We start from the raw sequence: 27,495 nt of genomic DNA on the forward strand, positions 1-27,495 counted from the left end.
GTAGATTTTATTGAAATTGTTAATTGTTAATGTTGTGCTTCCGGGCTTGAGTACACTACATGGTCTAAGTAACCGCGCGTTCACAAAATGTTACGATAATTTTTAGCGCAACAATCAATTCAACCCATTTAATAAAATCATGGTCGACGTTGTCTCATTTGGGTTAACCATATGCCGCAAATCCGTAACGTGGCGGTAATCTCTCGTCGGTTGGGTTAGTTCAGATTGTCGCATAGAATTGTAAAGGTACCTTTAGCTAGAAATGGATCCAATAATTGTTGCATTGGTGGTAGGTTTAATCGCCGTGATTTGTATGTATTCCAAGAATCGTAAACGCTACAATCTGCCGCTTGGACCGAAAGGCTACCCTTTTATCGGTAATACTCTAGGTAAGTCGATAGCATATTTCGAGTTTATTTGAATCTGTGTTTTTGATTTCATTTACTACGAATATATAATATGTCAAAGTCGATACCACGGGCGTAAAAAAATCCTGACCCCTGTCCGGACATTCAAGTTTTCATATTATTTCATAAGTTCGGCATTCGACGGTCATTCACAAATGTGTAAGATTTAACGGCTAGGAATTCGACCACCATTCGATTGGAAAAAACATTCCATATTTAGGCATTCTACTTACGACTGGATGTGTAATCATCTATTTATAAGATGGTTACTTCCTGTTTTCATTTCTAGTAATCTCATCTAAAAAAATCATATCGACCTGTACCATTGATATCAGCTAACATTCAATCCATCTACAGTGCAGGTCGCAGGCTCTAACACCCGAGGCGTAGGTGCACTGCACTCATTCTGGTCTTTTTTTCTTAACTCACCCTTGCAAATTCGTTATTTATTCGTGCCTGATTTTAAAACGGCAGGGAAACCACTTCCTTACGAAAGCTGCGAATGTTATTCGTGGCTCTAGACAGACATTCCACTCTCAAACGATATTCAAAATGTAAAAAATTCTCCCCGCCGCACAGCAACCCCTCAATAAAGTATACACTTTGACTGTCTTGTCGTCTAGCAGGGCCCAAAGCTGCCAGCATGAAGCGCATGACAGCGCCATCTACATTATTATTTTTGTGATACTAATCAATTGTGCGATGAGTAACATCTTATGCAAGCGTCAAAAATCCTGATACCCCTTGTCCACAAAACGTCAGGTATTCGATCGAATATTGCATTAAATGTTGTCAACGCCCCGGAATTGTAAACAAACTGCACGTTTGTATAAAGAGCAAGTCTTTACAACGGTCAAATGCTCTCGAAAGTTTTAGCCGGTGTCAAAGGTATTCTGATGCAAGATTGGTGTGAGCAGATGGCCAAATATGTTTATGTATCTATATATATTATACTTAATAGGAATTTCTGGTTTTTTTTTTAAAGTTTAAATCTTCTATTTTTAGAGTATCATGCAGTGGGCCGTCCTACATGGATGCATTTTACCAATCTAGCTAAACAATACGGAGACGTGTTCCATTTCAAATTAGGTGACAATAAACACGAAAATTAGTATTTTTGTGAACTAAATTTTCAGTTTAATTCCAATGCGAATATGTGTGTTTACTTTTTTAGGATACGGAAAACTAGAACATATAATTGTTTTGAATAATGCCGACACGATTTGGAAAGCGTTCGTTCACACGGATAAAATCGATAACAAACCGAACATCTGGTCACGTGAGTATCGAAATGAATATCGAATTCAATCAATAGTTTGTAAAACTAGAAATATTCGGGCCTAAATATATGAGCATACGGTTGTTGATTGATAAGCGTGAGTCTATCCGGGTAACGGTTTTAAGATTTTCCGCCACATGAAAATCTCGCCCTTCCAAATTGAATTTCATAACACGATGATCGATGATTCACATCTTGATTAAGAAAAACATATAATGATTTGACTATTTCTACTGAACACTAGATGATCGACAGTAATCTCTTCAGAGTGTACTGAGAATGCTAGCGAAGCACACGAATCATTTTAAGGATTGATAACTTGAGGATATTTTGATAGGTCCTGACCCTATACTTTGATCGATACTGCAGAACTTTGGAACAGTGTCTTCGATTTGAGAATATGCGAAATACTGCTCATGGTAGAAATAAGATTAAAGTCCACTATTTACGAATTAAAAGAATTTCAAAATCGAGAATTTATTCATTCAAAAATCTAATACACGACGTTTCGATCTCACCCTAGAGATCATCGCCGGGTGTGAGAAATAGACTAAAAACAGGGGTATATATACAGAGGAGGACAGGTTAATTGAGTAAATTGGTGAGTGAGTAAATAATTAGTGTTTGGCAAGGCATGAAGTAATATACTTAGACAGAAGGGAATCGTACGGAAGAGCAATGCGGCCAACAACATTTTATTTTCCGTTTAAAAAGTGGACTTTTCGAGTTTATCTGGCGACTTTTCGACTTAATAAGTCGACTTTTCGACTTAGTAATCAATAATCGTACACTAATTTTACGAAGCTGTTAGAATGGACGGACGATGATGTCGGAGTCCGCTGCTGACCAACAGTTACGACGGTGTTTATTAAGGTGAATTACATATCAATTTCCTCAGAATTACTTACTCGGAGAATGATGAAAAAAAACTTACTAAAAAAATGAAAAAAAACTTACTCTGAATAAGAAAAAAAGTATTTTCTTCTGTAGTTTCTTAGTTGGAATAGCATTCGAAAAAAGTGTAATACAAAATATAAGACTTATGATAATAATAATAATAATAATAATAACATATAATAATAATACTAATAAAATTTTTACTTTTTAAAGCGCTAAATCTCTTTATGACTCAAAGCGCTTTAAAGACAACATAGATAATTTGAAAAAGAGTATTCCGTTGAGCTAAAACATTCCAGTTGTAAGTTTCATTAAGAATATGTGTTTTAGCGTCTCTTCTTGAAGATTAGAATCGACTCACCCTCCCTAATATGTTTTGGAAGTGAGTTCCATAGCGTTTTGGTGGGAAACTACGAAAAGATTGGCTATCACTACGGGATGGGTGGTTTACATAAAATATAATTATGAAGACCAGATTGATTAAGATGACGACTAGGAGTATAGTGATAAAAGTTCAGACACAGATAAGATGATGCAGAGTTATTGAAACATTTATATGTCATGAGAAAGTACTTGTGCGTGAACAATAACAATGATCCCATGACAAAATCGTAATTGAATTATAAATGTATCACTATTTTTTTATCGTTTATAGTTGATTTCTTCACGGATGGTAGTCGAGATATCGTGAACGGTCAACCTCACGATCTCGTTTGGAAGTTGATGAGGAGTATTACCACAACCGGGCTCAGGTAAATAAATCGACAGAACAGATCGTGACTTTGTGCATCATGTATATAAGATATCTGATGATAAGACGTTGTTTATTGAATCAGATTTTAACTTGGCTCATGTTAACAGTCTCGGACTATTAAATCCTAGTCGTCATAGTATAGAAAAACTAGTGTTATTTCTGCTCATGTTTGTTTGAAGACTGCTATAAATTGTATCTGTTTCTTTCATCTCCTGATATTTATATATATATATATATATATATATATATATATATATATATATATATATATATATATATATATATACTATACATGAACTCTTCTTTTTGACACTTGATTCTTGTTCTCCTTTTTATTGTGAAAAGCCAGTAATGTCATCAATATATAAAGATTAAAATTGAATTGACTTGAACTGTTCAGGTTTGAGCCCAACGCACACGTACAGGACCCGATAAACATAGAAACATTGAAACGCAGAAACAAACGTGTACGAAACCATGTTTTTCAATTTTTCGAAAACGTCCACGACACAGAGAATCGATCGAAATATTTTTCGGTCACCTGCTCTGCGTTTCCCTGCATCGTGTTCATTGGGCTTAATGGTGCAAGCGCAGCGAGTGGCACACGTAGAAACGAATGCTCATGGCACACGTATACCGATACACGAAAGGGAAAGCCTTTTCTGGAGTCTTTCGTCACTTGCGTTAATCCGAAACACGGTTTGCCGACGATCAGGTGGTTTCGAGATTCACTAAAACGTTGTTTCGCGTTCGTAATGTTTAGAATAGAAAAACAAGAAAAGACGCGGACACGTGAATGTCGCACTCAGATTTGTATATTTATACGTAACTTCTATCATAAAGTGAATGCGCGGAGAACGTATTTGGTAATCGTCAGCTCCTCAAACCTAGGTATTAACCCACTAGACACCGCGACTTCATGTTCCTGAACAACAAACGCTCAATTAGCCAATTTAATTTGCATATAAAGATAAAGATCAGTAGAGATGCGGTGTGAAAACTACTGATGCATTACAACCATTGGTTGAATCTCTATCGCTGTATAGATTTGGTCAATCATTGGTTAAAAGTTTGACCTTTGACCCCCTCAAACTATAGGTGGCGCTATAATACAGCGGACGTTTTGCGGAGATACAAGTTGAACGTCGACGGACATTCTGCGGTCTAATGGGTTTTAAAGCAAATAGAAATATAATTCACATTAACTAAAACATGCCAATTATGCATTTCTGAACAAAGCCTAATTCTTTAAATCATTGGAATACATAATGATTTCTATCTATATGTTTTATTTAGATATTAGAGATTGCTTATTATAACACCAGGAAGATATACAACGTGTCCAATACTTGACCATATTTCAACATTGTAGGAATTCGTTGGCGCTGTCTGACAGTAAGGTTCATTCAGCCACAGATAGAGGTATTGAGGTCGTTAGTAGAAATCTGGACAAACCCTTTGATTTGAAGTCGACATTGTACCTGATGGTTTTCAACGTCATCTGCGACATGATGCTAAACAAACAGTAAGCCGCTACTGCTATGCACTAATATATTCACAAAACGTCGCACTTAGAAATATTAACGCTTATTGTGTTTGCTTGTTTTTTAATGGGGTAACGGCACCGCTACTGTGGCAATCGAGGATTCCACGTATGGCAGGTGAGGATCCGCCAGGTTCGCTAGTGGTTACTCGGTCACTGCGCTTCAATTTCTTCTACATGTCAGTTTATATTAGAATCCATTCATTTAATTAGTAAATCAAATTCCAGTAGAACTGTACCATAATACTCTTCGGTAACGTTAATCTTGTATATATGTGGTATCTTGATGATAGGTAAGAATATCTAATGGTATCCTAAATAAATTTGGTTAAACCTTATTTATACAGGATATCATCAGAAATTCATACCTATCATCAAGGTGTGAATCGATAATCAACAGGAACATAAACTTTATGTTTCTGTTCATTATCGATTCAGACCACGCATCGAACGTGACCAGTTCACCAATTGGTTTTTCTCTAAGGTTTGAAGCGGATGATCAAGAGTTTGAAGATTTATACCGATCCATGGAGGCGTTGAGCGAAATATTCGGAAATGTCGGCGTACTAGAAGACGTCATACCTCTGATGAGGTATATACCGTACAAGATACCATCGACTAGGAAATTCATCGAACATTATCACCACGTTCTCGAGTTTTTGAGAAAGAACTTTTGCGAACATGTTGATAATTTCAACCGCGGTAAGACAGATGTTCAATTATCTGGGGCCAATTTGTCAAAACGTTCGGTAGAGTCAACCAGTGAATAGTTGACGTAGTGATAACTTACAGTCCGTTGTTGCTATGGTATTTTTATCCGCCGGTTATCTTCGACCAGCTTTAGGGCAAATGACCCTGCATCCAGCTCCACAGTTCTTAAATTTACTCCGAGTTAAAATAAACTCATTTTCAATGAGTTAACTGAGACAAATGTTAACTCATAACAGTGGAACTGTGGATTCTGGAGTACCAAATTCCACCGTAAATGGCGTTTGAAAAAGTGCTATTTTTTCGCCCTCCGGATTCGCCATAACTTTTCCAAAAAAAACCTTACAATATTTTCCATATTATTTCAGTCTTAATGTTCCGTTGCATATAATCTGAAAGAACAGTTTTATACGCATTTCCCTTATCATTTGAGTTCAATCAAATATTGGTTTTTTTCATTTTTTATTGCCGTAAGTGAAAGAGATTAATGTGTATGGAATTTAAGATCGAATTCCGAAATTGTGTTCGAGCGTTTTCTTATTTCTTTGCAGAAAATCTAACGGATATCACGGATTATCTGATAGAAGCGAGAGAAAGAACTCGTGATCGTGATCCAAAATTAGCAGATGATTTCAGCGATAGACATCTGGTTCAAATCCTCAACGATATTTTTGCAGGTAGATTGCGTCATAACCGATTTATTTATCGACATATTTTAATTTTGGCCTACATGTCAATTTCCCATCGGTCACCTTAGCCGTGGCCACTCGGAAAGGATTTGGCCCGGGCCAAATAGGCACGGATCAGGCTCGAGCCAATTTTGGCCTGTGCCTAATAACTGAGCGCACTCAAACACAAACCACTCACTCGATGCTAAACAATGCTCAGCCGCTCGTGTGATCGCGGCTCTTGGTGAAGGTTCTGGGAACTGTCAACGTCGTTTTAAGTAACTTCACCGGGTGATTCGGACCCGCCATTTCTCAGTTTTGAGTGAAACGGGTTTTTCACTAAGTCCCCAAACATACGTCATCAGATAATTTACGTCGACATGTCGCGAAATATCGCGTCATGTACTCACGATATGTCGACAGGTTCATGTCTACTTGACGCGATATATCGCGATATGTCGACATCAACAAGGCGACTTGTTGAGTTGGAACGCGACGACTGGAAGCCCCTAAAAATAAGTACGCACTAACGGCGCTTGATGTGTTTTATCTCTGAATGGAGCTCACATGTTCACAGTTTCGTGTTTTTTTTAAAGCTGGGATTGACAGTCCTAGCCAATCGTTGAACTGGATCATGTATTTTCTGGCAAAATATCCCGAGGTACAGAAGAAAATTCACGCCGAACTTGATGAACATATCGGTATGAAATTTCGCTAATAATATACGTACTTTAGTTTAATTAAGCTAGTATTCTACATCTGGTTTCCTATATCTTGTCGACAGGAGCACGACGCTTGAAAATGGCCGATAAACAGCAATTAGTCTATTGCGAAGCAGTGATGTATGAAGCGATGAGGTTGTGTCCTGCTGCACCTTTAAGCGTACATTCAGCCGCGTGCGACGTACAACTAGGTAAGATGAAACGCAAGCAATGTCCGTCTAGTTTCTTCGGACATCGGATCTAGCGACACAGTGTTACCTCACATCTGTAAATGTAGGTCACGTGGACTACATCCTCGCTTGCCAGGGGTCCGTTATCGCTCCCCGATAACTCGCTTCCGCCACATTCCCCTGGCCTCACGAAGCGTGATTTCATTACTGGTGCATGACGTCATATATCGATTTGCGAAATACTTCCTTGTTCGGTAAAACGTTTGCTGATTGGTCCATTTAACGGGAATTCCAACAGCAGCCTTAATGTCGTTTGTTACAAGCACTGTGATTGGTACGACCGGATTCTGGTCGGCTAATAACGACTCCAACGACTCGTGAGATCAATGGGTTCGGGGAACAGATTTAGCTAAGTGGGTTCGAATCCCAGGACGGGTGAGGATGCGTGGACTAGGTCATGAGTCAAATTAAACCTTCCACAACCGTGGAACTGGATATGTAGACGTCAAATTAAACTAATTGTGAATCTGAGGCCTAAATCGACAGTTGAACACGGCATAAGTCAGTGTAGACTTGAATCCAGAGTCAAATTAAACTGGAACTGGGTCAAAAGTCTATTTAAACCTACATAACTGTGAACAACGTAACACGTTTCAGAATAAAATCCATTTTATTTTAACGTCTAATTGGAAGTAAACACACATTATTGTCAATGGAACTTGTCAAATTAAACCCGATTGAAGCTACACAGCTAAGTCTTGATTGGATTAATGTGATATTATCTGTCACCATTATAACATATAAGTATTATGTGATGCTGATTCGGGATCATTTCTGTCTATTTGCAGACGGTTTTGACATTCCTAAAGATAGTCAAGTTTGGGCGAACCTCTACGCTTGCCACCACGACAGCCGGGTCTGGGACGACCCGGAATCGTTCAAACCCGAACGGTTCATTCACGCTGATGGGAAGTTGGTAGCTCGCCCTAAATCGTGGTTACCGTTTGGCGCCGGCCGTAGATCGTGCATCGGTGAAAACGCCGCCAGACAACACGTGTTTCTCTTTTATACGAGCCTGATGCAGAAGTTCAGTATTCGATTTCCGGACGCCAGTCCCATGAAAACGTCACCGCTAACTTCTGATTTCGTAGACAACCCGTTTTTCTGCAGGTCGAAGCCATTCGATCTGATTATCAGTGAACGATGAAGGACAAAAAACGCGAAATTCAATTTTGATTCACTTAATTAATATCAATTTCACTAATTTACTGTGGTTGCTGTTTTCATTCAAAAATGCTTGGTGTGCAAACTTTTTTCTCATTTCACATACGTTTTTAATGGACGCGAATTTAATGATTACGACACACAATGTTTAGTGGTTAGAGGGTTTAATCTTAGTTAACTTTTAGGTGGTTAGGTAGAATGTGTTCGTCTTGTCTCGTTTTTATTCCAGGAATTGTTCGCTATGACCCTTATGCGCCTCCATACATACAGAATATACATGTATGAAAAAACTGACACGATACACAAACCATACAAATAACAGACTCACAAATTAAAACATATTTAGAATTTATTATTATCATTTGAAAATATGATTTCCTTTTAAAAGATTTACATAAAATTCTACTAGGATTACATGAAAAAGCTTGATTTAATTTGTCGCTTGGAATGTTAAAAATTCCACCATATGAAAAGCTCACCATAATAAGAGCATTTATAATATAAGTTACCTCCACTTGATTCCAATGATAAGGCAAAATTCCAATAACAATCTTAAAAATAAAATGAATGCATTAAATTTCCTCAAACAGTCATTTAAAAGCAATGAACCCTTTGAAATACTGAATTTTTCAGACATGTTTATTATACTATACCTCGTGTGTGGATCGGGGAAGTTTGTGCGAAGAATGGGTGTGTGTATTGTGGGTGCTTCACTTAATTTCCTTCATTTGATATCGGCACATTTTATACTCGTATTTATATTCATGTATAAATATTATGTTATAAAATGTTTCGATTACTTTGAAAAATAAAGATTATTATTATTGATATTATCATTATTATTATTATTCACTGGTTTCGCGGGTATTATTATTCGCGGGTCGACTGAAGTATGATTCACCATACAATCCAACATCTTCCTCAGCGCCTAGGATTACGCGTGGAGCAGTATTGGATGAGTGCTGCCCCCTAGAGGTGTTAGGTTGCTGCCTGCCGGGGTCTGGTCGCAACATGTTGTCGATTCGTGCGTAGATTGTCTCATCTTCACCGATATCCTGAAATAGAATAATGCTTATGATATCCTTTCTAAATGTATGCGGATATCTAGAACCAGTCTGGACCCTGCACCCACTCAGCCGGGATGCCCGCAGATTGACGTGGTCGTTCCAGGCTTGTTATAGATTGTTGTTTACGGGGAACATCCTACTGTACGACTAACGCCAATGAGAGCTTTACCTCCGGGTCGAAGATGTCTGTGAGCGCCTGCTATAAACCGCCCTACTGCTTCGTACCCAGCGTCGACCATACTCAAATCAGGGAAGTGTGATGAGACACACTTCACACTCATCACACTTCCCTGCTCAAATCTAGCACCGTTAACTTACTGACATCTTCAGCATCAGTCGGTAGATAGAATAACGGATAATCCCAGAAAATCAAATCGAGTTTCTCGTCTTCGGCAACACAGTTGAATACATCGGAATATCTTACCTCTCCAGGGACGTTGTAACGATTGAAGTTGTAACGGGTGTTGTCCAGAGCTCGACGATTTATATCGGTAGCCAAAACATAGCTCAAATTTGTTTTATTGCGTAGATACAACGCTGATACAACCGGTTCCGCATTTCCGCTATTTCCAAGAATCTAGCACCGGTTTGAGTTGCTTCTGGTCAATTTTCGACAAATCCCTCGATTCCGTCCATGTAGAAGACGCCTTTGAAATTCACGAATTTGTGGTCGCAAAGCGTAAACTCGACTTGTCCCCCCCCCCGACTCCGCGATAGCCAGCTGTCGTTTTGTTAAACCCGCTTTGCGATCTTCATATAGCTTCAGTTTGGCTTCCATTTCGAGCGATAGTTTTTTTCGACCGTATACAGACGTTTTTAGAAATTGTACAATGATAATTTACAATTATTTTTCATGATTGATAAAACCCGTCTCGATCTGCATGAGTGTATAGCATAGTATAGTATAGTATATTTCGCCGAATAGATTGATACACAGATAAGCCTATGTAATTATACTTCAATATGATACGAAACAGTATGAACATATCATATCAATCATTGTAGCAATAGATTATGCGAGGAATTAGGCCAAGTTGGCTTAAACTAGTCCAAATCCCTCGTCCATTCGCTGCCTCATACCGTATAAACCCTCATGTGCACACGTTACCAGACATTTAGGATACATAGGTTCTTCCACCAGTTCCACCTATTCAACCCGTTCCACCTCTTCCACTCATGTCTGAGGTTTCTGATGTCGGTTTCATTGAAGGAGGTGCGTGCACTGTATCTCACGTCCAGAGATACCGCAATCCACTTAGAGAATTCTCTAAATTAATAATCGCAATCTTTTTTTTAAAATTCTTTTGTAGATGAGAACAGAGAACATGGCGCCACGACTGATCGCGTTTATGTTGAGGTTTGTGTCAAACCAGGCTAGAACTACTCATTCCCCCGTAAACAACAATCTATAACAAGCCTGGAACGACCACGTCAATCAGCGGGCATCCCGGCTGAGTGGGTGCAGGGTCCAGACTGGTTCTAGATATCCGCATACATTTAGAAAGGATATAATAAGCATTATTCTATTTCAGGATATCGGTGAAGATGGGGCAATCTACGCACGAATCGACAATATGTCGCGACCAGACCCCGGCAGGCTGCAACCTAGCACCTATAGGGGGCGGCACTCATCCAATCTGCTCCACGCGTAATCCTAGGCGCTGAGGAAGATGTTGGATTGTATGGTGAATCATACTTCAGTCGACCCGCGAATAATAATACCCGCGAAACCAGTGAATAATAATAATAATGATAAGATCAATAATAATAATCTTTATTTTTCAAAGAAATCGAAACAGTTTATAACATAATATTCATACATGAATATAAATACGAGTATAAAATGTGCCGATATCAAATGAAGGAAATTAAGTGAAGCACCCACAATACACACACCCATTCTTCGCGCAAACTTCCCCAATCCACACACGAGATATAGTATAGTAAACATGTCTGAAAAATTCAGTATTTCAAGAGTTCATTTTTAAATGACTGTACGAGGGAATTAAATGCCGTGTTCGATTTTTAAGGTTGCTATTGGAATTTTGCCATATCACTGGAATCAAGTGGAGGTAACTTATATCATAATGCTTTTATTGTGGTGAACTTTTCATATTTTGGAATTTTTAACATTCCAAGCGATAAAATAAATCCAGCATTTTCATGTAATCCTAGTAGAATTTTATGTAAATTTTTTAAAAGGAAATCATATTTTCAAATGATAACAATAAATTCCAGATAAGTTTTAATTTGTGAGTCTGTTATTTGTATGGTTTGTCCATCGTGTCAGTTTTTTTTCATGTATATTCTGTATGCTTAGGGTCATAGCGAACGATTCTTGGAATAAAAACGAGACAAGACGAACACATTCTACCTAACGACGTAAAAGTTAACTAAGATTAAACCCTGTAACCACTAAACATTGTGTGTCGTAATCATTAAATTCGCGTCCATTAAAAACGTTTGTGAGATGAGAAAAAGGTCCGCACACCAAGCATTTTTGAATGAAAACAGCAACCACAGTAAATTAGTGAAATTGTTATTAATTAAGTGAATCAAAATTGAATTTCGCGTTTTTGTCCTTCATCGTTCACTGATAATTAGATCGAATGGTTTCGACCTGCAGAAAAACGGGTTGTCTTCGAAATCAGAAGTTAGCGGTGACGTTTTCATGGGACTGGCGTCCGGAAATCGAATACTGAACTTCTGCATCAGGCTCGTATAAAAGAGAAACACGTGTTGTCTGGCGGCGTTTTCACCGATGCACGATCTACGGCCGGCGCCAAACGGTAACCACGATTTAGGGCGAGCTACCAACTTCCCATCAGCGTGAATGAACCGTTCGGGTTTGAACGATTCCGGGTCGTCCCAGACCCGGCTGTCTTGGTGGCAAGCGTAGAGGTTCGCCCAAACTTGACTATCTTTAGGAATGTCAAAACCGTCTGCAAATAGACAGAAATGATCCCGAATCAGCATCACATAATACTTATATATTATGATGTTGAATAATATCACATTAATCTAATCAAGACTTAGCTGGTCCAACGTTTGTGTAGCTTCAATCGGGTTTAATTTGACAAGTTCCACAGTAATGTGTGTTTACTTCCAATTAGACAGTTATATGAAATGGATTTTTTTTGAAACGTGTTACGTTGTTCACAGTTATGTAGGTTTAAATAGTCTTTGGACCCAGTTCCAGTTTAATTTGACTCCGGATCCAAGTCTACACTGACTTATGCCGTGTTCAACTGTCGATTTGGGCCTCAGATTCACAATTAGTTTAATTTGACGTCTACATATCCAGTTCCACGGTTATGAAAGGTTTAATTTGACTCATCACCTAGTCCACGAATCCTCACCCGTCCTTGGATTCGAACCCGCTAAGCTAAATCTGTTCTCCGAACCCATTGACCTCACGAGTCGTTGGAGTCGTTACTAGCCGACCAGAATCCGGTCGTACCAATCACAGCGATTGTAACAAACGGCGTTAGGCTACTGTTGGAATTTCCGTTAAATGGACCAATCAGCGAACGTTTCACCGAACAAATAAATATTTCGCAAATCGATATATGACGTCATGTGCAACAGCACTAGTAATGAAATCACGCTTCGTGGGGCCAGGGGCTGTGGCGGAAGCGAGTTCTCGGGGAGCGATACCGGACCCCTGGCAAGCGAGGATGTAGTCCACGTGACCTAGTTTTACATATGTGAGGGAACAATGTGTCGCTAGATCCGATGTACGAAGAAACTAGACGGAAACTAGACGGACATTGCTTGCGTTTCATCTTACCTAGTTGTACGTCGCACGCGGCTGAATGTACGCTAAAAGGTGCAGCAGGACTCAACCTCATCGCTTCATACATCACTGCTTCGCAATAGACTAATTGCTGTTTATCGGCCATTTTCAAGCGTCGTGCTCCTGTTGACAAGATATAGGAAACCAGATGTAGAATACTAGCTTAACTAAACTAAAGTACGTATATTATTAGCGAAATTTCATACCGATATGTTCATCAAGTTCGGCGTGAATCTTCTTCTGTACCTCGGGATATTTTGCCAGAAAATACATGATCCAGTTTAACGATTGGCTAGGACTGTCAATCCCAGCTTAAAAAAAAAACACGAAACTGTGAACATGTGGGCTCCATTCAGAGATAATACACATCAAGCGCTGTACGGAAGCGATAAAGGGCCTCGAGATTTCGCGTTCCAACTCGACGACAAGTCGCTATATTTATGTCGACATACCGCGATATATCGCGTCAAGTCGATATGAATATGTCGACATATCGTGACGTTTTGACGACGTATTTCGTTTTCACGACCATTTTCCTCGCGACAAGTCGACATATTCATGACGACTTGTAACTCAGTCGTCATATTACTGGTGTCCTCATCTTACATTCAGACATGTCTTCAGATGACGGCTTGTCCCGTGGAAAATGGGCAAAAAAGCGAGATATGTCGTGAAAACGTCACGATATGTCGACATATTTATGTATATATCGCGATATATCGACATAAATATGGCGACTTGTCGAGTTTGAACGTGACAACTCGAGGCCCTTTATCGCTTCCGTATTTGGGGACTTAATGAACAACCCGTTTCACTCACAACCGAGAAATGGCGGGTGCGAATCACCCGGTGAACTTACTAATCCAAAAAGTCGTTGACAGTTCCCAGGAAACGTCGAAGCAGACCCGAACCAAAGTTTAAGCACGGGACAAAGTGATTGCGTTTGAATTGCAATTATTTCTGGAAGTGACACACTTTGTTTGAGCATTGTTCAGCATCGAGTGAGCGGTTTGTGTTTGAGCGCGCTCAGTTATTAGGCGCACTAGGCAAAAGTTGGCTCGAGCCTGATCCGTGCCAAATGGGCCCGGGCCAAATCCTCTCCGAGTGGCCGCGGCTAAGGTGACCGATGGAAAATTGACATGTTAATTGAATTGAATGTCGATAGATAAATCGTTAATGACGGAATCTACCTGCGAAAATATCGTTGAGAATTTGAACCAGATGTCTATCGCTGAAATCATCTGCTAATTTTGGATCACGATCACGAGTTCTTTCTCTCGCTTCTATCAAATAATCCGTGATATCCGTTAGATTTTCTGCAAAGAAATAAGAAAACGCTCGAACACAATTTCGGAATTCGAACTTAAATTCCATACACATTAATTTCTTTCACTTAGAGAGATAAAAAAATAACATTCAATTGAACACAAATAATAAGGGAAATGCGTATAAAACTGTTCTTTCAGATTATATACAATGGAAAATTCAGACTGAAATAATATGGAAAATATTGTAAAGTTTTTTTTTTTGGAAAAGTTATGGCGAAGCCGGAGGGCGAAAAAATAACACTTTTTTCAAAAGCCATTTACGGTGGAATTTGGGAGCACGATCTGTACTCCAGGATCCACAGTTCCGCAGTTGTTAGTTAACATTTGACCCAGAGTTAAATCATTGAAAATGCGCTGATTTAAACTTAAGTTGATTTTAACTCAGAACTGTTGAACTGGATGCAGGGGTCATTTTCCCCAAAGCTGGTCGAAGATAACCGGCGGATAAATACCATAGCAACAACGGACTGTAAGTTATCACTACGTCAACTATTCACTGGTTAACTCTACCGAACGTTTTGACCAATTGGCCCCAGATAATTGAACATCTGTCTTACCGCGGTTGAAATTCGCAACATGTTCGCAAAAGTTCTTTCTCAAAAAGTCGAGAATGTGGTGAAAATGTTCGATGACCTTCCTAGTCGACGGTATCTTGTACGGTATATACCTCATCAGAGGTATGACGTCTTCTAGTACGCCCGAATTTCCGAATAGTTCGCTCAACGCCTCCAAAGATCGGTATAAATCTTGAAATTCTTTATCATCCGCTTCAAACCTTAGAGAAAAACAAATTTGTGAACCGGTTACGTTCGATGCGTGGTGTGAATCGATAACGAACAGGAACAAAAACCACATTTATTCAGGATATCATTAGAAATTCATACCTATAATCAGCTGACAAATGCCGTTGTCGTTCTAGTTACCATAATAAGTATTAGTGTAATTTCTACAGCCATGTCTCTATATATGTATCTGTATGTATTTGTCCATATATGGTAATTTTGTAATCTTTCTGTGCTCTACGCAAATGTCTTTTTGCTGAGCCAAAATAAAATAAACTTCTCCTAGGCGTAATATGCGATAAGCGAATAGTAGGATAGCTTCGCAGAAAAGGCTGAATTATCTATTCAAGCTACTATATATTTTGTAGCGATAGCTTGTATTCTTCTCAATAGAATCTTATCAACCTCTAAGTACTACCGGTCGTGACGTAAACTGATCTGAATATGAGTTCATGTTCAATGCTGTCCCTGACTTAACTGTTCTTAATTGAGGCTACATAATAATCATTTCGAGGGTCAAGTCTCTTAGGTCGTGGTGTTCCAGCAATCATATTCAGCAGTTAAATTATGCTCGATATGAATTTTGCATATTTATTGTGAAAATATATCTATACAATCATGAATATTATTACTCAAAATCTTCGACGCATTTAAGTTGTTGATTACTTATTTATGTGAATGTAACAGCACTAAATTTTTCTTCAAAAGTTTTCTAAAGTTTTCTCCTTTTTAATTGAATATCTGGGCATCATTTTTGTCGTTATGTAATAAGCTCTGTATATATCAAATTCAATTTTGTATAATCTACCTTGATAATCTGATTATTTTAGTAAATCGATACTACATGTAGACTCTCCTGTTTTTGAACTACGAGATTAAGATCACATCACATTTGACTTGGTGAGTAGAAACCTACTTCACTTGAAATTTGGTCATTGAATGGAGTAAATGATTAGGCAAAATAAGTTCATTTTCAATTATTTTTGAACAGGACGTTAAGGCTCATATGGCAATGTTTTCAAACAAGTCATCAAGATATCATATTAGGTACAAGTTTACCTTTCCCGAAGAACATTATGGTACAGTTGATTAACTAATTTAAAAAGTGGATTCTAATTCAAGTGACATGTAGAAGAAATTGAAGCGCGGTGACCGAGCAACCACTAGCGAAACTGGTGGATCCTCGCCTGCCATACGTGGAATCCTCGATTGCCACAGTAGCGGTGCCGTTGCCACATTAAGGCAAAAATCAAGCAAATACAAAAAGCGTTCTTTATGTGCGACGTTTTGTGAATATATTTGTGCATAGCAGTAGCGGCTTACTGTTTGTTTAGCATCATGTCGCAGATGACGTTGAAAACCATCAGGTACAACGTCGACTTCAAATCAAAGGGTTTGTCCAGATTTCTACGAACGACCTCAATACCTTTATCCGTGGCTGAATGAACCTTACTGTCGGACAGCGCCAACGAATTCCTGCAGTGTTGAAATATGGCCAAGTTTTAGACACGTTGTATATCTTCCTGGTGTTATAATAAGCAATCTCTAATATTTAAAAAAAGATATGGATAGAAATCATTATGTATTCCAATGATATATAGAATTAGGCTTTGTTCAGAAATGCATAATTGGCATGTTTTAGTTAATGTGAATAATATTTCTATTTGATTTAAAACCCGTTAGACCGCAGAATGTCCGTCGACGTTCAACTTGTATCTCCGCAGAACGTCCGCTGTATTATAGCGCCACCTATAGTTTGAGGGGGTCAAAGGTCAAACTTTTCACCAATGATTGACCAAATCTATACAGCGATAGAGAATCTGTATAATTATCTAGTTCAAAATAACCAATGGTTGTAATGCATCAGTAGTTTTCACACCGCATCTCTACTAATCTTTATATGCAAATTCAATTGGCTAATTAAGCGTTTGTTGTTCAGGAACATGAAGTCGCGGTGTCTAGTGGGTTAAAACCTAGGTTTGAGGAAGCTGACGATTACCAAATACGTTCTCCGCGCAATCACTTAAGATAGAAGTTAAGTATGAATATACAAATCTGAGTGTGACATTCACGTGTCCACGTCTTTACTTGTTTTCTATTCTAAACATGACGAGCACGAAACAACGTTTTAGTGAATCTCGAAACCACCTGATCGTCGGCAAACCGTGTTTTTCGGATTAACGCAAGTGACGAAAGAAGCCAGAAAAGGCGTTTCCGTTTCGTATATCTGTATACGTGTGCCATGAGCATTCGTTTCTACGTGTGCCACTCGCTGCGCTTGCACCATTAAGCCCGATGAACACGACGAAGAGAAACGCAGAGCAGGTGACCGAAAGATATTTCGATCGATTCTCTGTGTCGTGGACATTTTCGAAAAATTTAAAAACATGGTTTCGTACTCGTTTGTTTCTGCATTTCAATGTTTCAATGTTTCTATGTTTACCGGGCGTGTACGTGTTCGTTGGCTCAAACTTAAACAGTTCAATACAATTCAATTTAATTTATCTTTATTGCACCGTTATGTATTGATGACATTATTGGCTTTTCACATCAAAGAGGAGAACAAGAATCAAGTGTCAAAAAGAAGAGTACATGTATAGTATATATATATATATATATATATATATATATATATATATATATATATATATATATATATATATATATATATATATATATATATATATATATATATATATATATATATATATATATATATATATATATATATATGAGGAGATGAAAGAAACAATTTATAGCAGTCTTCAAACAAACATGATAATAAGATAAGAAGAGTGAACACTAGTTTTTCTATACTATGACGACTAGGATTCAATAGTCCGAGACTGTTTACATGAGCCAAGTTAAAATCTTATTCAATAAACAACGTCTTATCATCAAATATCATATATACATGATGCACAAAGTCACACGATCTGTTCTGTCGATTTATTTACCTGAGCCCGGTTGTGGTTATACTCCTCATCAACTTCCAAACGAGATCGTGAGGTTGACCGTTCACGATATCTCGACTACCATCCGTGAAAAAATCAACTATAAACGATGAAAAAAACAGTCATACATTTATAATTCAATTACGATTTTGTCATGGGATCATTGTTATTGTTATTCAGTACTTCTAATGACATATGAATGTTTCAATAACTCTTCATCACCTTATCTGTGTTTGAATTTTTATCACCGTATACCCCTAGTCGTCATCTTAAATCTGGTCTTCATAATTATATTTGATGTAAAACACCTATCCCGAATGGAATTATCGGTTGTAGCCAATCTTTTCGCATTATCGCTATGGAACTCACTTCCAAAACATATCAGGGAGGGTGAGTCGATTCTAATCTTCAATAAGAGACGCTAAAAACACATATTCTCAAGGAAACTTACAACTAAAATGTTTTAGCTCAAGGGAATACTCTATTTTAAATTATCTGTAATGTTGAATATTTTTCTGTAAAGCGCTCTGAGTCATAATGAGATTTAGCGCTTTAAAAAAATTAATTTTATTATTATTATTTTCATTATTCTTATATCTGGTATAACGCTTTTTTTCGAATGTTATTCCGACTAAAAAACTTCAGAATTTCTATCTTTTTTTTACTATTCAGAGTAAGTTTTTTTTCATAAAATCATTCTCCGAGTAAGTAATTCTGAGGAAATTGATATGTAATTCACTTCAATAAACACCGTCGTAACTGTTGGTCAGCAGCGGACTCCGACATCATCGTCCGTCCATTCTAACAGCTTCGTAAATTTAGTGTACGATTATTGAATTATGTATAGTTCATAGTTCAATTTATAGTTTCACTCTCCCTCCTATCAATTATTTATCATAATCAAATGTTTTGTTTTCCGTCATCTGTATAATTTGTATGTATCAGGATTATTTCAGAAAGAAATATTTCTGAAAATAAAGTTCATTGTATATATTGAATCGACTTGAAAAGAGGTTGTAATACTGACAATGCGTGTTTGTAGAAACAATTGTTCCAATAAAATAATAATCGAAGGGAAGCCGTGTTAATCTTGAGTAGAATCGGTAAAAACAAAACGGACAGTACTTCAGAGGTTAACTTGTTGATTTTATGTACCAGTTTTTCCTTACTATTGCATACTTATACTGTAGGAAAATAATAATTACAATCATTCAATTATTCATTTCAGTGTAGCAGCAGACAAAGATTAAACCTAGAACGATTTAAAAGTTCCTGGCGCGGATTTATCCTGGTATCAGCACGGAGTGTGATATATCACTTTAGGATGTGACCTAAAAATACATATTGCAGGTTTTTCGATTAGTCGATCAGTAGATATGTTGTTCCGCAGTCAGCAGTCATATTATTCTTATCAGTCCTCATAGAATGGAGAAGGGTTTTTTTCAGGGCAATATTAATAGTTTTTAATCAATGGTCGATGGACTAAGCCCGGAGAAAAATGAACAGAAAATACAACTTAACGAGGAGTTCTATCTTCCCCGTTACAAGCACGGAAAGAAGTACCAATCTATAAATTAATCGGCGCGCTTTCGTATTCCATACATAAGATAATCGTAAATTGTAAATTTTAATCGTAATTTAAATTGTAATCGTAAATTATAAACCATTTCTTCGTCGAATAATGAATCTAAATGTTATTGATAAAACGGGGGTAATCATAAATTAGAATCAAATTTAACATGAGCGTACGATAAGCACACTCAAACGTCCGAATTACAAGTCACTCCACTTTGAGTTACGAACTCAGAATGATACCCCAAAAATCGCATTTAACTGAGAGGTTTTACCGAGTTGCAAAATCGGAATTAACCTCGAAATTTTTTCTTTTTAAATAGATATGTCCCCAGGACGCTTCCGTAGAATTCGATATTTGTTTCGATACTCACTTGACCAATGGTTCGGTTTGTTATCGATTTTGTCCATGTGAACGAACGCTTTCCAAATCGTGTCGGCATTATTCAAAACAATTATATGTTCTAGTTTTCCGTATCCTAAAAAAGTAAACTCACATTAGCATTGGAATTAAACTGAAAATTTAGTTGACAAAAATACTAATGTTCGTGTTAATTGTTACCTAATTTGAATTGGAACACGTCTCCGTATTGTTTAGCTAGATTGGTAAAATGCATCCATGTAGGACGGCCCACTGCATGATACTCTAAAAATAGAAGATTTAAACTTAAAAGAAAACCAGAAATTCCTATAGTATAATATATATAGATACATAAACATATTTGGCCATTCTGCTCACACCAATCTCGCATCAGAATACCTTTGGCACCGGCTAAAACTTTCGAGAGCATTTGACCATTGTAAAGACTTGCTATGTATACAAACGTGTAGTTTGTTTACAATTCCGGAGCGTTGACAACATTTAATGCAATATTCTGTCGAATGCCTGACGTTTTGTGGACAAGGGGTGTCAGGATTTTTGACGCTTGCATAAGTTGTTACTCATCGCACGTCTTAATTAGTATCACAAAAATAATAATGTAGATGGCGCTGTCATGCACATCATGCTGGCAGCTTTGGGCCCTGCTAGACGACAAGACAGTCAAAGTATATACTTTATCGAGGGGTTGCTGTGCGGCGGGGTGAATTTTTTACATTTTAAACAGGCTAGGCCTATCGTTTGAGAGTCGAATGTCTGTCTAGAGCCATGGTTATTATTCGCAGCTTTCGTAAGGAAGTGGTTTCCCTGCCGTTTTAAAATCAGGCACGAATAAATAACGAATTTGCAAGGGTGAGTTAAGAAGAAAACAGAACGAGTGCAGTGCACCTACGCCTCGGGTGTTACTGCCTGCGACCTGCACTGTAGATGGATTGAATGTTAGCTGATATCAATGGTAAAGGTCGATATGATTTTATTGGATGAGATGTCAAGAAATGAAAACAGGAAGTAATCATCTTATAAATAGATGATTACACATCCAGTCGTAAGTAGAACGCCTAAATATGGAATGTTTTTTCCAATCGAATGGTGGTCGAATTCCTAGTCGTTAAATCTTACACATTTGTGAATGACCGTCCAATGCCGAACTTATGAAATAATATGAAAACTTGAATGTACGGACAGGGGTCAGGATTTTTTACGCCCGTCGTGGTATCGACTTTGACGTATTGTATATTCGAAGTAAATAAAATCAAATACACAGATTCAAATAAACTCGAAATATGCTTGATTCCGAACATTAGATATGTTTTCGACTTACCTAACGTATTACCGATAAAAGGGTAGCCTTTCGGTCCAGGCGGCAGATTGTAGCGTTTACGATTCTTGGAATACATACAAATCACGGCGATTAAACCTACCACCAATGCAACAGTTATTGGATCCATTTTTAGGTAAGGTACCTTTACTTTTTCGTCCACACAATTCTATGCGACAAACTGAAGTAACCCACCCGACGAGAGATTTGCAGCATATGGTTAACCCAAATGAGACAACGTCGTTCATGATTTTATTAAATGGGTTGAATTGATTGTTCCGCTAAAAATTATCGTAACATTTCCGAACGTGCGGTTACTCATGAACATGTAGTGTACTCAAGCACAACATTAACAATTTCAACAAAATCTACATATTTGGAGTCTTAATGATATAGTACACTCTTAGATCACATGGTTCTTCGGGGGTTCTTCGAAGAACCGTGGGGTTCTTGGTGAGGCTTTAAGGTGCTTCAACAATATGGAATGCCTAAAGTTGACACAATTGTCAATTAAGAATAAAGCAGACCTGCAACAGGGAATAATTAGTATAGCTGATGAATAAAACTGATTTTCTATGTGGTGTAGGTTATATACAAAACATTTTGACTGGAAATTAGAATTGGGTTAACTTTGAAAACAATTTACTATGTATCATCGCAATATTCAAAAATTGAATATATACGGTATCCGATGAGGTAATCATGGAGGTTATTATGAAATTGTCTTTATCAACGCTCATCGTATTAGCGAAGTCCGATTGTATTTCAAAATCGTACATACAGTATTGAAAACGCATTCACTTAAAATGCAATGTATAAGTAAAGCCCATCGAAATTCATTTGCAAAATTAGATCAATGCACGCAATGCTTGATATCTGCTGATTATAATCTGTGTCTGGAATCAGCATACATTGTTCTGCGTGTGGTATTTATTACATAGAATTTGTATCGTTTGAAATATAATTATATCATATACAGTGTATAATCAATGACAGAATTCCTTACATAAAGTAAGCACGAAATGAATACTTTAAAGTTCGAAGTAAACGCACAAAATTGGAAGCGGCATGAAAACAATCTCAACAAAGAGTGTGTAAACAAGTCAGCGAGATACTGCGGCTCAGGAAGACCTAACATCAGTCCTCCAACAAACGTGTTCGCGAGGTTTCTTATGAATGATCTCAAGTGATTTTTTCTTTTTCACTGGCTTCGATTAATTCTTATTTTTGCCATTGTAGTTAAAAATCATTGAAATCATCAATTGACATCTATTTATTGTTGAGATCATAATTGGCTATCATACGTACTCATGAACATTTGCATAGAAAACATTTGCAGAAAACAGTTATAGCTGCTTTGCAGCTTTATTGAGGGTTTTCTGCACTTCGCAGAGAAAACCCGGTCTGTTGATTGTTATCATTATTATTATCAATATACATTTTCCACTCTCATTCGTAAAAAAAATTATTTTCTTCCGGATCCGCAACTAAAAGCTTCTAAACGAATCGATGAATTCTGTTATAGATAGTTGTCATAGATAACCCGTTATAGCAAAACGAGTCGGTTGTCTCGCGGGTTGGAGTATTTCGAATTTTAGAGCATTTTTAGAGCATTACTTGGTTTGTTTTGTACATGAATTGGTTATCACAATTTATTTATCTGCACTATAATACCCCTAAAGTGTCAGTACAAATAATTATGTTGACGAATAATCCACAAAAACAATAGCTTTAGACGTCATCATACACTTCTTAATTGCTCTTAATTCACAAATATCATCAAGTCGAAATTCCGTTGGTGTCCTTGACCATCAACGGGTCACGTGTGAACAAGATGCAGACATGTCAGTTAAAAGTATTCTGTGCACAGTAAAATAAGAACTGTTATATTCTACATAGCTTTCAACATGTTGTAAACGTTGTGTAGTAAAGAATGATAGCCTACTATTGGAAGAGTGATGACAACTTACGCGAAAAAATTGATTTTCTGAAGTTTATTTTATTTCAGCTAATGAGACCACGTAGGGTACCGGTAATGTTGTCAGTGGACAAATAAACGTAATTGGATTTCACAATAGAAATTTGGCGAAATAGAAATGAAAAAGTAATATTTGAATCAATACCACAAAAAAGCATGTATGCGACAAATAAGGAAAATACAGTTAATTTCCCTGTTTTCGGCTTAAATTTGAAGTAGATGAAAACCTGTTTTCTTTGAATTGAAGCCACGGGAACCACTTAACCTCATTTTCAAGCCCGCTTAGAATTGGCGATGTTGGGTTATTATGTCATTGATTTGCACAAAAAGCACACCAGTATAATCAAATTCCCATCCTCGATGGCAAGCGTTTCCAAAAACCCAGCAACAGTGAGTTCCGGGAACTCATTTTGACATGGAATGTCGGAATCCAGAAGAAAAACTCCAAAAAAAACTATTCTATCTTATGTATTACTATTATTAGGTCCACTGAATTAGGTCCACCTAAATCCGTATTATCGGGGTACTAAAATGGTCTGATCGCTTTTGTTTTATATGGCGAATTAATCGAATTCAATCGGAAACATACCCCAAGCAATATTGTTTCTGAAGTATACTTCAGAAACAATATTCTTTATTATTCTCAATTATCATTTGGTCACTGTCACCTAGAGTTGATAAACAAGGTTATGAAATTGTAATTCTGATCGTAGTATTTAATTCGAAGTAAGGATTGCATACTGCAGAGATTGTCAAATAGTGGAAACATGCAATATTTTAGAAACCCGTGGATAATTTTTTTCACAAAGGTGTTGAGGAATATATGTATGTAGAATCATTGAATTAATGTTAAATATAAATTATCCATTTTCACGTGACCTTAATTAGCCAATGGTCTTTGCTCTATGGGCTGAGGTTCGAATCTAATCAACAACTCGTACTCCTCGAATCAAAATATCAAGTTATCAATCCTTAAAATGATTCGTGTGCTTCGCTGGCGTTCATAGTACACTTTGAAGGGATTACCGTCAATCATCTAGTGCTCCGTAGAAATAGTAACATCGATATATGTCTTAATCAAGATGAGAATCATCGATTAACATGTTATGAAATTAAATTTGGAAGTGCTAGATGTTTATGTGGCGGATTATTACCCGTTACCCAGATAGACTCACGCTTATCAATCAACAACCGTGTTAACGCGTCATCTTCCTTTATAAATACATATTCAAATAATATCAGATTGCGTAGACCTGCAATGGGCCCGATAACTAAATTATGTGTATTGATGTATATCGTATGTTGTATTATTAATCTATAAATACAATGTTTGAATTTGAAGGTCAGTATTTGCCTAAAGGTGTTCATTGCACATTTAAGACATCATCGTTTTTTGATAGTGTGGTTTTCCTATTTTCTCGCAAGACATGAAACGAAATGTAGAGATGTATTCGGATTTTCGTAGGTCCATTTTAAGTGCATAGCAGAGTACCGAATATTAGATCCCGTTGACTATTGACCTCCTCAGTTGTTTTTGTTATAGCGAGCCCATGGTGCAACTATGGCGATATCCTCTTGTTTTTGTATAAGGTAAAAGGCTTCAATAGAAATGGCCCAATTCATTTTGGGATGGATTAGAACTAAGTATTCTTGAGAGCTCTTGAGAGCGGCTGAACGATCGTCATCAATAGGTGAACATTAGCAACCCTATAGGTTATACAGTGAGACCATCACCTAAACTGTTTCCTATGCGATCTATCTTTCTGTAGGTTCATTGGCATAGATTTATCAAATACTGGTTGGACCACATGAAAAAATAATTTCTTTACTAGAATTTAGGGTGTAGGTGTCAGCACTCGGACCCTATTTTTCATAACTAGTCTTCATTACTGATACCTTTAATCTGTGTCGCAGTAGACTGGTCGAATTCAATATTATGTTAACCATAGCGTGCCTAGTGTCATGTGTTAATATTAACTTTCTGACTATTTATTCGTTGAAAACGAGAGCAGAAAATATGCAGTCAATATGGCTCAGTTATTTCAGAATGTCAATGTAGGCCTATATAATGCCGACACTAAAAGCCCCAGATCGTTGCTTGCTGGTGCAGGTTGAATGGAATTATTTACTGAACTGGAATTTCTTAACTGGATATTTTATATAAACTGAAATTTCAGTGAATCTGCGATAATCCATACATAGAATATTCGTTACCCCGAATTTTGACTTCAAATTCTGAGCCCGTAATTCAGTCCCGGCAGTTGTGGTGGGTTTGTAGGGACACGCCAAATAAATAAGAGATGAACATAAGCTCTAAATAATGTTGACGGTATTAAAATGATAACAAGATGGCGACAGCGATTCCGATCTCAAAAGCCTATTTCAGGACTTTGAAACCCGTGAGGTTTGCTCCTATACTAAATGCTTTACCCGATTATGAGACAGATATCAGAAGATATTGAATGAGGACTTATGAATCAGGCGTTAAAATCTTTTTTTTCAAATACTATAAGTTGATTCTTCAACTGGAGGTAATTCTATTTCGTCAGTAATAGAATTCCCGAGCAGACATCAAACCAATACGTCGCTACCAATATGAAACAAAAAATTATTCAAAACAAGAAAATAGAACGCTGTAAGCAGATACCTAAATGAAAATATCATTTAGTTAAGTTAGACTGTTCAAAGACTAAAAACTGTTCTGCTGGTACTTAAGTACCTTTATTCATGTTCATGGTCAACGTCAATAGAACAAATAGCTCATTAATATCACTGCATCGTGTCAATGCGAACTGTTTCACATATTTGATATATTTTCATGATATAGAATATCCATTCTATTTGTTTTGTTGTATGAAACCGACACGTCTGATCATAAGTCCAACCTAATTTGCCTCATTCTCATAACAATGATAATCATATCTAATTTAACTCATTGTGATCGAAACTACACTAAATATATTAATATATTATTTAGATAAAACGAAACTTGCTTAAACTAGTGGATTAACATAGTAGATTTTCCATCTGAGTTCTATAAGGGTTTCTATTTTCAAGAAAATGAACAACTGAATCAAACGACCAATTGTTATCACTACACGAAAATTAAAATATCATTTGGTTTAATCTTATCACACCATTCTCGCATCAGAATTACCACGAGCACCGGCTAAAACTATTAATCTAAATGTGATATTTCTTAATGATGACACGACTATTTCGAATCAGTTGCAATGCCGCCTACTACCATGGCCTGATAATTCACATTATTTTGTAAATAACTTTCGCATGGTTCACTCTTTCTTCGAGACCATGCATTTGACCGCTATAAAGACTTTCTTTGTAGGCCTATACTAGAGCATTTTATTTATAATTCCGTAACATTACAACATAAAGCCACATAGACCGAAAGCGACCAGGCCATTCCGTCTACTCGATAATACCTATTGCACATGGACACGGACTTCAATAATACACACACTATACATCACTGCTGGATATTAAGAACACTTAAAAGTCAGTGTATACATTGAACATCCTCAGATTCGTGATTATTTGCTGCATATGTCCTTTCTAGCTATTATATGGGCATATACACTAATACAGATTAAAGAGCTGACATTTTATCTTTAATCAGTATTCAATCACCATCACTATCCGCTCGCGTATTGTGAATCACTTAGAAAATAACCCCAAAGTGGAAAAAGTATAATACACTGTGTCATAAAAGATCCAGTTGCGAGACGATACTGCGATTCAGCTAAACAACTTTTTCATCAATTCCGTTAATAGAAATAAAAGCAAACAATACATTTAGAATATATCAAAAATTTAAATGTTTTTGAACATTTGAATGTTTTGCTTTGCATGCTAGTAACAAAATAGATAACTGATTTGTGTTGAACCAGTTCCTTTAGGAATAAGATGAAAAGCTTATTTTTTGGTAGTA

The 27,495-nt window shown here is 37.2% G+C and overlaps 2 protein-coding genes across 2 annotated transcripts; one reads left to right on the plus strand and one right to left on the minus strand.

The window, feature by feature from the left end:
* Positions 1–262: 262 nt before the first annotated feature.
* LOC141907824 (cytochrome P450 1A4-like) lies at positions 263–8,355 on the plus strand. The gene is made up of 9 exons (XM_074797567.1): positions 263–389; positions 1,582–1,686; positions 3,239–3,335; positions 4,710–4,862; positions 5,365–5,582; positions 6,140–6,265; positions 6,853–6,957; positions 7,041–7,169; positions 7,997–8,355. Exons 1-9 carry the CDS (start codon positions 263–265, stop codon positions 8,353–8,355), a joined length of 1,419 nt encoding a protein of 472 aa, XP_074653668.1.
* Positions 8,356–11,291: 2,936 nt separating this feature from the next.
* LOC141906785 (cytochrome P450 1A1-like) lies at positions 11,292–21,759 on the minus strand. The gene is made up of 10 exons (XM_074796147.1): positions 21,572–21,759; positions 20,434–20,517; positions 20,246–20,350; positions 18,303–18,399; positions 16,669–16,821; positions 15,121–15,338; positions 14,426–14,551; positions 13,442–13,546; positions 13,230–13,358; positions 11,292–12,381 (listed from the first exon to the last, which is right to left on the minus strand). The coding sequence occupies exons 1-10, from the start codon at positions 21,696–21,698 to the stop codon at positions 12,023–12,025; spliced, it is 1,503 nt and encodes a 500-aa protein (XP_074652248.1). The 5' UTR covers positions 21,699–21,759; the 3' UTR covers positions 11,292–12,022.
* Positions 21,760–27,495: the final 5,736 nt, after the last annotated feature.

The sequence above is a fragment of the Tubulanus polymorphus genome, chromosome 6, assembly GCF_964204645.1.
Source record: "Tubulanus polymorphus chromosome 6, tnTubPoly1.2, whole genome shotgun sequence".
NCBI lineage: Eukaryota > Metazoa > Nemertea > Palaeonemertea > Tubulaniformes > Tubulanidae > Tubulanus > Tubulanus polymorphus.

What these genes read in the sequence shown, in the direction of transcription:
- LOC141907824 (XM_074797567.1), top strand. Translation starts at nt 263, where the DNA reads ATGGATCCAATAATTGTTGCATTGGTGGTAGGTTTAATCGCCGTGATT. An exon ending in TGTTGATAATTTCAACCGCG is followed by an intron (nt 5,583 to 6,139) that starts GTAAGACAGATG and finishes ATTTCTTTGCAG; the next exon opens with AAAATCTAACGGATATCACG. An exon ending in CCTCAACGATATTTTTGCAG is followed by an intron (nt 6,266 to 6,852) that starts GTAGATTGCGTC and finishes TTTTTTTTAAAG; the next exon opens with CTGGGATTGACAGTCCTAGC.
- LOC141906785 (XM_074796147.1), bottom strand. Translation starts at nt 21,698, where the DNA reads ATGGATCCAATAACTGTTGCATTGGTGGTAGGTTTAATCGCCGTGATT. An exon ending in TTTTATCGGTAATACGTTAG is followed by an intron (nt 20,518 to 21,571) that starts GTAAGTCGAAAA and finishes TTCTATTTTTAG; the next exon opens with AGTATCATGCAGTGGGCCGT. An exon ending in GACATGATGCTAAACAAACA is followed by an intron (nt 15,339 to 16,668) that starts GTAAGCCGCTAC and finishes TTTTTCTCTAAG; the next exon opens with GTTTGAAGCGGATGATAAAG.